Source organism: Arvicanthis niloticus, chromosome 6 (genome assembly GCF_011762505.2).
Source record: "Arvicanthis niloticus isolate mArvNil1 chromosome 6, mArvNil1.pat.X, whole genome shotgun sequence".
Classification (NCBI taxonomy): Eukaryota; Metazoa; Chordata; class Mammalia; order Rodentia; family Muridae; genus Arvicanthis; species Arvicanthis niloticus.
The window spans coordinates 71,923,340-71,937,330 of record NC_047663.1 but is presented as its reverse complement, the minus strand read 5'-3'; the positions used below and the strand labels follow the sequence as shown (position 1 = coordinate 71,937,330).

Genomic DNA, 13,991 nt, shown 5'->3' with positions numbered 1-13,991 from the left:
GGCTTCCAAATACTCATATTCCACAAAGGGCACATGGTTTGAAGAATGAAACTGGGAAAACTGGACATCAGGCAATACTAAACCTTAACTCTCACCCTTTACGCTATACAAAAACCAACACTAAGTGGGCCAAAGGGCTTTCTATTACTAATATAAGGTGGAAACCTTGAAGGTCTTAAAGGGAAATGGGTATGAAAAACTTCATCAGATTTTCCCACATGGGGTCCGCAAAACATAACAATCAAAAGCAAACTGGCAAGTAGCATTCCATCTAACTGAAATACTTCTTAACTACAAAGCAAGTAAACACCACAGAAATGAGATGATTTACAACAAAAAGCCTTAGGAATGCATCATGTAATAGTCTCAACCAGAGAGACCCCAGCACGTCCACAGGTGCAGAAAATGGATATGACAAAATTCATCAGAGTGGCTTTGAAACATCTCAATGAAGGGAAATAGAAAGTGCTTTCTGGAACAACTGTGGAAACACTAATTTTTCCCATGGCCTCCCCCAACATAGAGAGGCTTTAGAGTAGAATGAGCTCACCTTCTCTGTCAACAGCTCTTCTTTACTGAGGATAATTTTAACATCGCTCGCAACCGTGTCTATGAAATAATTTTGCAAGTGGAAAACCTTTGAAAAGTAAGGATGTCTAACGTAGTTCAATAGTTTGTCTGTTAAGGATGTATCTGTCTCATCTGAGAACAAATGTGGAGACTTAATGTTTGCCTTGAGTTCCTCCAGTGTCACGTTCAAATCCTCAGCGATGTTTTCCAGTGATGCCTCATCCAGGCCAAAGGAAGATCTATAGTCATTCAAAGTCTGTTCCAACATCTCTAGGTCATTTTGGGTCAGTCCCCTGAATGGCATGGTAGCCCTTGGCATTCTGGATTCCTTCAAGATCTTTTGTTTCAGCAGCTCCCTCTTCCGGTCTACGGTGGAATCCGTAACAATTGGCAAAGTGATCATGAACATGTGTCGTTTGTAGGCTGGGAGCTCTCTCAGAAGGGTGGTTTCCAGCTTTGGGAAGTCAAGGTCAGACACATCAAAGTTAGAGACTAAGAAGACTGGAGGCTCCTGGTGGGTAACCTCCTTAAGCATACTTGAAATGGTATTTCGAATCTGCTCTAAGATATTCTCTTTATTGAATGTCCGAGGATCACTAAGTCGTACAATCATTAGATCAAGATCTATGTGGGTTCGAACAAAATAGAAACTCCTCCTCATTTGCACAATGGCTTTGGCAAGTTCTGCATCACTATGTTTAAAGCGTCCAGAAGAGACAATAATGAAGAAGTCATACTCCTCAAACTTGATTTTCTTCAGATAATCATGTAGTTGGAAGGCAGTAGACCCAATACCAGGCAGGTCCCATAGTGTCACACTGGGACACTTTGCATATGCGTATGGTGTTCTCTCAGTGGTTGTACATACCACCCCAGTGGGAGCAGCTACACCTTCTTCATCAGCTTTTACTCCCTGTAGAGCATTGATGAGACTGGACTTTCCCGCCCCAACCTCCCCTATCACTGCAATGCTCAGTGGGGCTTTCTCAATGTCACTCAGAGCATTGCTGATTGAAGAAACTGTTTCCCGAAGGTCTCCTTCCTCTAGGGATGCTTCAATGTAGGCGATCAATTCCTGAGACAGGATATTGGTTTTCATATTGAAATTCTGAAGGTTTGTGTCAAAGCTGGAGGTCAAATCAGGATCCTCCTTTGAAGGGGATGTAGAAGAAGAAGTCTGACCCATGACTGGGAAATGTCAATGGTACCTAAGGGAGGAAAGAACCAGGAAAGTCAACAAATTAGTTCAGCAATAACAACCAATGGGAGATCAGGTCCCAGAATCTGCCCCCACAGTATAAATAAGGACTTTCTTTTCTTTAATTAAATGTATGGGACTAAATAGCACTTACTCCTGGGTTTAGCTTTAAATTTTGGTTTGACTCACACTGCTTAACATTAACTATTTTATTCCTTACAGAGATTTGTGGATTTCAGGTTTCAAAGCTCTGTATAAATCTGGCTCAGAGCTGGTCAGCTCCCAAGTCTGGTCTGTGGCAATCACTGATCAGTCCAGGGGCAGATTCTCAAAAAATTATCCCTGGTTGACTGAGACTGGTTTATAGTGTGGTTTGTGGGTTAACTTCTGGACCCCAACACAAGTGTTTTCAATTTGTTTTTTAACATGCCCCAAGTGATGTCTCATCTTGGTGTTCAACTTCTGGAATGAAGTGAAACCCATGTAGCTAGGCACACCTGTGAGACATTGTTCTATAACGGGTCATTTGAGGTTGGAAGATCTACCCTAAATCTGGGCTACATCTTCTGGTGGCAGCCCACAGAAAAAGAAGAAGAAGACTTTTATTCTTTGCCTGCTTGCTCTTACTTGCACTGCCAAGTTTATCCATTCTGCTGCTGAGGCATTCCTTCACTGGTGTTAGAGTGAACTTCTTAAGGTTTCCCGTGTACACTGAAGGCCAGCTGTGACGTTCAGCCTCGTGGACTGAGTTCTTGGCCTTTCCTTCAGGATCTATCTACTCTCAGACTAGCCAGGTTACAGGTGGTGAGCTACTCTATTAAACCTCCTTTAATGCATATAGATTCTTGCTAACAGTTCTGCTCCTGTGGAGAACCTTGACCTAAACTATGCAGAAATGAGAATATTCTACCTATAGCACCCCAGTTGAGAGGAAGGTTGGCCAGTACTCATGTATCTTAATGTTAGAGAGAGTCTTCTTAACATCATCTGCTGATGACAGGGCTCTTGTCTGCTCCTCTTGATTCCAGTAACACAGAACTATATCTTTATTCTGTGCTTCCCAAATGGGAACATGTGACTCTTATATAGAACAGGTCCAAGATGCATTATGGCTGGATGGTATATGATGGTACTTTTCTAGAATAATAGGAATATATTAGATGTTCAGCCAGACTTGGTTTATAAGTTCATGCTGGCCACAGGAGGATCAGGTAGATTTTAGGAATAGGGTGTGCAAGAGGCCCCCAGAGGGAGGAGTTAATCTCAGACTGGGGACAATTTTTCTAAGAGCCCATGGATTTTACCAAAATCAAACATGCTCTTCACGATAAGGTACTGAGGAAATTGTGAAAGGAAAGAACACATCCCAAAATAGCCAATGTTGTGCCAGATGAGAGAACCACCAAGCAAACGCACTGAGCACAGGAAGAAGATATGGGTTTCCATTTACTAACCACTCTTTATTCAGTTTAGTACTAGAAGTCTTAGCTAGAACAATAAGACCCCAGAAATAAATAAAAAAGTATATAAGTAGAAAAGGGAAGAGTCAGAGATAGTACAAGGTTCTCTCCAGAAGAAAAGCTAAGTGTTCCTCAGAGAAGTCTTAGAATCATTTCAGCAAAGTGGCAGAATTCAAAATTAACATACAAATCTTGGTCACCTTCATGTATACCCAAGACTTATGTGCTAAAGGAGAAATGGGGAATCAATCTCATTTACATTATTTAGCCAGCACCTTCTCTCCAATAACATATCTTGGAATAAGCCTAAGCAAGGAGGGAAAAGTCCTCTATGGTGAAAAAAAAAAAAAACAAAAACCAAAAAACAAACAAACAAACAAAACTCATGCCAAAGGATTAGAATTCATGTCATAAAAGTAACTGGCTTAAGAAAGTTGATCCAGGGGGGCTGGAGAAATGGCTCAGTGTCTAAGAGCACTGACTGCTCTTCCAGAGGTCCTGAGTTCAATTCCCAGCAACCACATGGTGGCTCACAACCATCTGATGGCCTCTTCTGGTGTGTCTGAAGATAACTACAGTGTAGTCATTTAAATAAATAAATCTTTTTTTTTAAAAATAAAACTAATGTACAGATTCAAATGCATTTCCTATCAATATTCTAATGCCATCATTCACAGAATTAGAAAGAAAATCTTAAAATTTAGTTGTAAGCATCAAAGATCTCAGACAAACAAAGCAAGCCTGAGGCAGGGAAAATACTGATGACATCACTGTACTTGGTTTCAAACTCTGCTTCAGACAGACAGGGTCAAAAGCACATGGTGTTGCCTGAGTATCAGACAACTTAAAAAGCAGGAGAGTGCAGACAATACAGATATAAACCCACAGGGCTACAACCACCTACTTCCTTTCTTTGTTTCTTTGTTTCTTTCTTTCCTCCTCCACCTCCTCTAATTTTCTTTCAAAGGATCTTATTGAGAAAGGACTTTCCTTTAGAAATGGTGCTCAAAACTCTGGGAAGAAAACACTTTAAGAAGTAGGGGTAGGTAGGGGCTTTCCCAGTAGGGTTCCAGCTGCTCAGGAAATGAGGCCATGACTACAAGCAGGGGCTCATGGAAATGAAAAGCTTCTGTACAGCAAAGGAAAAAGGCAAGGAAAGGGACAGATTGACAGATGGGAGGGGACCCTCATTAGCAATTCATTCAGCAGAAGATTAATATTTAAATTATGTTAAGAACTAAAAAAAAACCTCATCAATAAGAAAACAAGCAGCCCAATCCATACATGGGGCATGACTGAACAGTGTTCTCTGGAGAAGAAATACAAAATCCCCTTCCTCCATACCTCACCACACACACCCATAGAACATATTCTCATTCTCTTCATCTTTTTATAAACGCATTGGTGCTGAGATTTGGATCTAAAAATTCTGCAGGTTTGCATCCCACCCCAGCTGCCACAAGAGATCCATGCTTGCTAGCCTAAAACTGGTAAGCCCCCATCCCTCAGTGGTCAAAGTAACTGTTCTCACGGTCCCAGTGGAGAGTTTGTGAACTCAGAACTACCCCTGTGTTGTCCTTGAGGATGGGAGACATTTAGTCTTTCACTGGCCTTCGTTTTAGGACTTATTTTCTTGGGTGAGATTACCCTCTTCCTTTGAGACAGTTTCTTTCTTGCAGCTGAGAATTCCTGGCCAGGCCTGGACAAACTGCTCTCTCAGGAGCACTGGCTCCAAGAGTTAGTCCTTTAGTGTCTTTCCCAGGGGTCAGTCTTTTCTGCACCTGGTCCCTATTTACTGGGATGTCTTGGTCTAGTTCACAGTTAACAGAGAATAATATCTTTCTACATGGCCACTAAACTGGTAGTTTCTTGCCAGCAACCTGTAGTGTAGACTTTCCCCTCTCCTTCATTTGCGGCTGGTTGCAACTACTAGTTCAGCCAGTTTGCCTGAAGAGCAGGGGTGTCCTGCCAGGGACCCTGTCTGAGACTTGCTTTCTCAAGAGAGCGACCACCTGCTGCTTGGCTGCCGGCTTCAGTGCATGCAAGAGAGCCCCCCTCCCTACCCCCTTCTGCCCAGGACTTGTAAATTGAGTGCTAGCAGTGTTTTCACTGGTACTGGGATACTTCAGCTGCATGTTTTTCTCTGCCCACTGCAGACTCTTGCTGCCAGAGGCACTAGGCCGTCATTTCTGGCAACTAGTAAGAAGTCCTGCCCCACAGAGGCATGGACCCAACCGCGCACCTCTCGGGCATGCTGTACAGCTAAATCCAGGAACACATACATTTCAGTGCCCTGTCCAGACCCTTGGGTGACCACACCCCTTGAAAGCTCCTCTCATTCCTCCCTCTCTCAGGGCCCTTTAAAAAAAACAAAAACAAAAACAAAACAAACAAACAAACAAACAAAAAAAACCCTAGGTCTAGGGTAGAGAAGTTTTCCAGTAAGTCCAGGATTTACTGTGTGTAGTCTCTAGGTGGCCTCTGAATTATTCTTGGGATGCCGGTGCGAATAATCAAATAACCCTCAAATGGGTGCTGTGATGTCTTTGAACATATATTTTAAGAGATCTTCACACATACTGCCAGCCAGCAGTCTGGTAAATGGAAAAGGGTTTCCCAAGGGCTTACTTATCCATGCTCTCACCCCTGGCTTGTTCCCATGGCCTGCGTGCTCAGTTTTTGTCACAAGCCTGAAACTGCCGGACAAACTCATTTTCTGTCACCACGATCTTATGCCACTGCTGCCAGCTTTCTTATTCTGGTCCCAGCCAAATGTTTCTTTGATAATACAAAAATGTGCTTTTTCTCTACCTACACAACCTGCCAAAGTTACATAAGACTCTTTTCTATCCTGTCTTGATAGATTTTTACTACTGCTATTAAATTGTTAGGTTGTAACCAATCAATACAGGCCTCATGCTTCTCAGAAGTCTGCTAATAATATTATTAAGATTATTATAGACAGAATTCCAAAAGACTTTAACAGTTGACCCAAGATGGTCTCAGAAGATGTGGATACACCTGTAAGATACTCTCTGGGTTGTAATATGATAATCACTGAGAAATGCAGTGGATAAAACCAGATACCTGAGTCAAATGGCTTAGCTAAATAAAGTTAAATCATTTCTCATGTCACGTGTATCCATTCCACAGGAAAAAAAAGCCCCGTGTCTTCTGTGCTTAGAAGCCGGACTGACTCCGCCCAAGAGGCCATGGAGACCACGGGAATTGTTGGCTAGTGGACTCTGTCATTTTAAAATATATAACTGGTAGATTATTGTTTATTCGTTCTCAGACTTCTGACTACATTGACATGTAGAAAAAGCTTTCACAGATGTAATCTGTTACCTCATTACCTAAACTCAATTTCCATCAATTAAATGCTTCATATTTCCTCTTCTTACTATGCCACTGTCCTAACATTAACTCTAATAAAACATTCCACTATATGATCTAACTTTTTAATCACAAATTCTTGTTCTGCTCCATAAGAGGCCCATCTTAAGGACTGTTGATGTTAACTCATGTTATTATCTCTGCAAACTTATAAGCTACAAGAAACCCACTCAGATCTACCTCTCATGGGCCAAATAGTCTCCACCCAGATAAGTACGTCTGCCCAAAGTTCCCACTCACTAACTATTCTAGGGGGTGGGATTGTTCTGGGTTTCAAATGTACATCTTAAGAAAAAAATTTTCTTTCTCCCAAACGTACTTAATCTTATTCCCTACATCTTGTCAAGTCTAGGCACATCCAGAACAGCTCTAAAGAAGAAACCTCCAGATGTTTCATCTCCTGTCATACACAGAGGCTTCTCCTGGATCTGTTCCTTCTGACCTATCCTCAGATGGTTCCATAGACCCTGTACAGCAGGAAACAGCCAACTCTCCTAAGACAGAACAAACATCCCCCATACCCATTCTTCTAGGTTCCCTAGAGACACATCGCCCCAATGCCAGCAGGAAGTAGCCAGATATCACAATGACCCTATTCCTGCTTCACCATCAGGTCTTTCTAATTTTTCTTTTTTAATTCAACCCAAACAGGGGAATGTTAGCCTTCTGTCTAAACTCCACCCTCACAGTTTCCAAGCAACAGCCAGGTGTGCTCCTCCCCACAATTACCTGGGAACAACCAGGTAGGCTTGGCCCACTGTAAAATGGGCTGCTTGCCCCCTCCTCTCTCTATTGCTCTCTTGCTTCTCCCTTCCCTTCTCCCTTTCCCCATCCCCTTTCCCCTCTCTCCACATGCTCATGGTCAGCCTCTGCTTTTCTCCTCTCTCTCTCCCTCTTTCTGCCTTTCTCTGCCTCTACTACCCTCTTATCTCCCCTCCCCATGCCCTAAACAAACTCTATTCTATATTATACCATCATGTGGCTAGTCACTCGGGAAGAGAGGCCTCAGCATGAGCCTGCTGAGACTTCCTCTTTCCCCATACTTCACCACACACACCCATAGAACATATATCCTATTACTTTATCTTTTTATAAACACATCACAAATGGCTAATAAATATTTTTAAAACATGTTCAGTATCCTCAACCATTAAAACATAGGAATTGTAGTTACTTTGGGACTTCATCTCACCTGAGTCAGAGGTTTTCATAAAGAGAGAACATGGCAACAGATGCTGGTGTGGATGTAGGGGAAGGGGAGTCCTTATTTGCTGCTGTGGGGTTGTAAGCAAGCATAGCCATTATGGAATCAGTGGCACCATTCCTGAGTGTAGCCCTGAAGGACTCTCTATCCTAGCACAAAGACCCTGGCACATCATGTTCATCACTGCTCTAGTGACAATAGCTGGGAAACACAATCAGCCCAGATGATAAGTGGATAATGAGAATGTGCCACAGAGACACAGTGCAACTGGATTCATGCACAATATCAATGGAAGTGTAAAACTTTCAGACACACTGGCAGAGCTACTAAATGTTAAGTGAGGTCACCCAGTGTCACACAGGCAAACCTGATGTTCTCTCTCATATGTGGATTTTAGCTTCTCATTTTTAGGTATGTACATTTATGTAACAGGAAGTATTTGCAGAGGCCAGGAAACTGGAAGGGGGCCCATAAGAGGGGTTAAAAAATAGCTTTGGGTCAGATAGATAGTAGCATACACAGGATATACAAGTGGACAGTGGAATAATGGGAACTGAGAACTTAGAACAGGCAGGACAGCCAGGGAGGGAGCTGCGACACAGGACTGGCTGTGATGGAGCCAACCCAAAAGTGGTATGTGTCAACAAGCTATAAGGAAATATGCTCCTTTCTCAAGTTCATAAAAAACAAAATAAAGTTTGAACGGTGATATGCTTAGTGGGTGGATGAAGCTGCTCCCAAAGCCAAAGACTATTCAGTGGGAGTCTTAGACCCAATGGTGGGCTACTTCCCCATGATTTAATGACTATGAAGGCTCCCGAACTGTTCCCTTCAACCTCCGCCAGACATTCAAGGTATTGTTTGTGCTGGTTATGTTGATAATGGCTTCTCATAGTTTTTTCTAGACAAGGAAATAGCAGTGAGTGTTCTGGATACAATTTATCTGCTTGAGTTTGAGGTTATCCTGATTTACAGGTTCCAGACCGGCCAGAAGCACACAGTGTGATCCAGTCTAAACCAAAACGAAAACCAAAATAAATAAATAAATAAATAAATAAATAAATAAATAACAACAACACAGAGTTACAGAAACAACCCTCCACCCCACAGGGGTTCCCGAATCCACTGAGGAATCTGGTCACACAAGTTACTCTCTTTCTCCAAGCTCAAGGTAGTATCAGAAGAGCAACAACCCAGGGTGTGTGGATGACAGGGAAGTTTGTTGCTTCCTGGCTGGTGGGTTAGGGGTACTTTGTGGTGCAGAAGACAGAGAAGGGCCTCTCTGTGAACAACCTCTGAGTGAAAGAAACCATAACAGAAGATCCTCTGCCCTGGTCCCAGGAGACTTCCCCTGAGACCACAGGTAAGTAGGGTTTCTGGTCAAGCTGCACTTAGAACCCTTCACTTACCTCCTCCCAAGTAGTGATGCCAGTGGTCCTCCTGTGATGTCACCTCTTCTCTGGGAGCAAGGTCACTAGGGTAGCTCTCTATGGACTCCTCTGAGCTGGGAAATTCAGGTAACATGGGATGGTGAGTGTTGGTGTCTCGGTGCTCTGGAGAGAAGAACAGCTGGGAAGCAAAGGCAGATGTTTTCAGATCTCAGTCTACACAGTCTTGGCTCTGTTCTGCAGTTCCTAGATCTGAATCCTACCTGCCTTGTCCTTGAAGGGAGGAACTGCAGTGAGGTTAGGTTTTGGTTTCTATTCCTCTCTGTCTGGTTTACACAGTCAGCTGAAAAGGTTTCACATCCTTCAACAGAGTGGGAAGTGGAGATCTGCTGAAGTGGCCAACTCCAGGGCTTCCTGAGAGCCCTACTGGGTACTTTGGAAGTATTAGCCCAGTGTCAGGGCTCCCACCCCAACACTGACCATTCTCCTTTCCTACCTCAAGACCCTCTATTCCTATGATGTCATCTGTTCGTGGGTCAGAACTGACTTTCAGACCCAGTGATCTCATGGTTCAATGATTGCAGACACTTCCTGTAACCCTGCCCCTTGCCAGTTGTCCTGTTTACATGACATTCTTTCATGTTTCTCTGTCTCTATGTCTCTCTTTGTATGTGTGTGTGTGTGTGTGTGTGTGTGTGTGTGTGTGTGTGTGTGTGCATAGATGGACATGTGTGTGTAGATGCTGTTCTTTCTCAGATATCATTTTCCTTATTTTGAGACAGAGACACTCACTGGCCAGGACTTCATCAATTAGGCACAGGTGGCTGATGAGTGAGCTTCAGGTATTTGCCTCCCTCCTTCCTCAGTGCTGGGATTACAAATTCACTCCACTATGCCTGCCTTTTATGTAAATTCTGTATATTCAATTCTTAACTTTATCATTGAAAGACAGTTACTTTACCAATTAATTATCTATCTCCCTAGCCACTCATAGAAAAATCCTTAGTGACTGTGAACATTATGATTAATGTGTTAAGTTTACTGTGCTACATTCTGTAAAAACAAAATTATTTTTTTAGCTTGTACAAGCCATGAGGACGTTGCTTCTGCTTTGAATGTACTCTGTCAGCTGGCCAATTCAACTATTTCCGGGTCCAGTTGGGTTACCCTTAAAAAAATGCTAATTGTTCAACAGTGTTTCACTGCTCCCAGATAATCTTACAAGGTCACAAATAAACAAGCTGACTGCCAAGCTCTGCTGTTTTATGAACAGGCTTGCTTGGATGGCTGAGGGCCCTGCTGGAGGTCTGTTACAGAATCAAGGCTTGGCCACACCCAGATAGGATTAGAGTTAATTTGATCCCCAAATAATAACTGTGCTTTTTCTCCTCTATAATTCTTTGACTAACAACATCTGAGGCCTTACCTAGAGAATTCTCTCTCATTTGGGTTTGGTCAGTCTCCTTTCTAATAAAACACAACTCATTAAGACTAAAATAAAACTCCTGTCAAACTAGTGACTATCTGGATGACCACAAACCCATAGCATCGAATAGGAAAATGTTGGAGCAGGGAAGACCACTGGATTGGCCTCCTGTCCCTACAGTCTGTGCCTATGTAGCTAGGAAGTCTGTGCATGGTCAGCCCAGGAGTTGGGTTGGGAAGGGTGGCTTCTAATGTAAGGCACCCTTGGAGTCATTTTACTAGAGAGAGGACTTCTTCATGGGATCAGAGACCAGTACTCCCAGTGAAGATGGAGGGGAGTTTCTCATCAAAATGCAGTGCATGAAGCAGAAAAACAAGCCATGGTGCTCTCAGAGGTTCAGGGCAGATCAACTGTCAGGATCTTACTAGAAAGGTGGGTAAGAGGAAAGGTTGGATAATGGGGGGGGGGGAGAAAGAAAAAGAGAGAGACAGAGAGAACACACACACACACCACACCACACAGACACAGACACACACACACACACATACACACACTCACACTCAGAATGAGGTCCTAGGCATGGGCTGACAAAAGCAGAAGTACTGGAACTTAAGAGTCTAACTACAAACTTCCCTGCCAGGGTAAGCAATAAAAGCTGAGTCCCTCTCAGACTAATGAAGCTGAGCTGCACAGAAGACTCTGCATCCAGACCAGCTTCCCGGGAGAAGCAGAAAGCCAGTGAGTTGCCTGGAAGAGGGTTAGACCAGAACCACTTGTAAAGGACACTCTCTGACCTGCTGAGTTGCTCCAGGTTCCCAGCTTTCCTGAGCTGTCACTCATGCAAGGGTGGGCCTTGGTGATGCAGCTGTCTTTGAGTATTTCCTGCTGCTGTTAGAAACCCCAAATAAAACCTATTGGCTCAACAAGTTGGACTTTGGTGGTATCTGTTCCTTGGTCTGTGGTGGGCTCCCTATCTGGGGTGTGCAGACATGTGTATTGTGACCACCCAGGATAAAATTTGTCCCTTTACACCCACCTGTCCCTGGACACAATTTATACCATTGTCTTGGTCTCAGTGCCTCATCCCTGGCAAACCTTTTCCTTCCTGTCACCCTCTGTTCTTGAAAACCTGTCATGCCCTGCACCAATCACCGTGGTCCACATGTTTGCAGATATCTAGGGATCGCCTTCAGATTCCTCTGTTGCTCAGAACCCGGGCTGCTCTTTTTCAGTTCTACTTTCCCCTGAGCTCCCAGTGTCTGCTTCTCCCAGTTCATCTATCAAGGGCTGAGGGTGGCCTCAGGCCCCAGTATTCTCTACCTAACAGAGTTGTAATTGTGACACCTTCCTGTACTGAGCAATGACTCTGGACACTTTTTATCATTCTTACTTTCTTTTAAAATCAATTGCGGTAACATTATTCATAAGTATTTGCTTTATGTCATAAATTACTGAGGTCAATACACATAAAAGGACACACATCTCTCATAATACTCCACTGTGATATCTTAGTTAGAAGCAGTGACAGTTTGTCACTTCAAGCTTCCCTGGGCTTTCAGAAGCAGGGTTTTGAAAGGTCTGTACCATTTCCCGCTGTTAAGAGGATAAATAGAAAGTGGGAGGGGTGATTTATGACAGGCTCTGCTGAGTTCAGTGCTGGGTGGAGGAATTAAAAGACAAACACAGTTGGATACTGGATTCCAACATGATTCCAACTGGAACCTTTATGATTCCTGGGAATGTGTGTGGAAGGGAGAAGAGAGATCAGAGAAGGGAATGAAGGCTGGAAGTGTGTGTGTGTGTGTGCGTGCGTGCGTGTGTGTGTATGTGTGTGTTCAGACATTTCTGTTCCATCTTTAAGAACTGTCAGTGCTTACTTTGGATTTTCTCATTCAGACCTCCGGCCTCCCCTGAGACTTCCATCATCTCTAGCTCACAAATCCCCAGCAGAGCTGACTTTTTCCTTTTCTCTCAGCTCTGAGCATTGGTTCCCAAGCCTCACCCATGCATGCAGATGCCCTGCCCTGGACTGTTCTTACTTCATTGGGCAGCTGCATGTATTTGCTGAACCTGGAACAATCCTGACTTGAGGCTTGGTGGGAGGAGGGGCAGCCAGTGCTCTGTGGCCAGGGCTTGGTTTGCTCACCTCCCACTCAGTAGGTCCTGTGCACAACTGGCAGTAATCCATACCCAGAGCTGGACCTGGGCTGTCTCCTGGCTTGTGCTTATAGTTTTTCATGTGAAGGGGCCAACAGTGACTGTCCTTTAACAGTGTAGTAAAATGAGTATGAGCCACTCAATATATTTAATATGTATTCCAGGTTATAGCCACCAAAGACAAAATATATCTTTCCACACCCACACGGATTGCACACACATACACAAAAGACATCCCAATGTTCACAAACTCTATGACACTTCTCATCCTTTGTTTTCCAAACGTGCCTGAGCCAATGGGAAGAGTCTGCAGTCACCTATTGTTTACAATGAGGTTGGCTGCAAGCACAAACCTTCACACAGTTACTGCCTGTTTGTAGCTACAGAGCTGAAACTCTTCCAAGCTATCCTGTTTAAAGAAAGCCTTTGATTTTCCTGGTTAATAATGGATTCACTGTGGAAAGACATGGAAATTTAACCATTGCATAATGCACATGACAGGTGGTTCTCCTTTACTTCCTTGGGTTCTGTAGTATGCGATGATCGTCTCCATGTTGTCCTTTCTTACTGTGCTCAACACTCTTGTCCTCACAGGGAGTTGGTCATTAGTCATTTACCACAGCATTTCCATGGCCTAAGAACCTGCTGAACTCACGGTCTTCATACCTGACTGTTAACTGTAGAGGCTGGTGTGTAGCTACAAGTATTGGGTCATCAGTTACACACAAGCACACATGCATGCAGATTGACCCCTTGGCAAACACACAGGCAAACACACATGGAAAGACATCCACAGACATATTTGCACCATGGATGGTGCCTTGTACCTTTGGTTGCCCCGGGATGATTGACTCATAGAATTTTTTTTGTAACTAATAAATGGACCCTGGTTTTCCTCTCAAAGAAATTTGTGTGGCCTAGCTTTGGGATGAGCATATTTGTTTATTCACACACTATTTCTTTGTGTAAATAGAGGAATTGTTCACTCTTTCCTGGTCTCAACTTGCTATCTAGGTGCAAAGGTGGCTGCTCTTCTCTCTTTCCTGCTCTTCTCGAAATATGTTAGCTCATATTTCAAGACAGGGCTGCAGGTATGATGAAGTCAGCTGCTGTACCCCAGTTCTTCAGCTCCTAGAATTGTATTGTGACTCTCACGATAAAACCAAGAAGGAGTTATGTTCAGGGCTTAGAC

General features: G+C 43.6%; 1 protein-coding gene across 1 annotated transcript; it reads right to left on the bottom strand.

Moving 5' to 3' along the window:
* Window positions 1-366: 366 nt before the first annotated feature.
* Window positions 367-9,798, bottom strand: LOC117710958 (T-cell-specific guanine nucleotide triphosphate-binding protein 2-like). The gene is given in 3 exon segments (XM_034506300.2): window positions 367-483; window positions 485-1,778; window positions 9,238-9,798. Coding segments are annotated over 2 exon segments (1,389 nt in total). The 5' UTR covers window positions 1,757-1,778; window positions 9,238-9,798.
* Window positions 9,799-13,991: the final 4,193 nt, after the last annotated feature.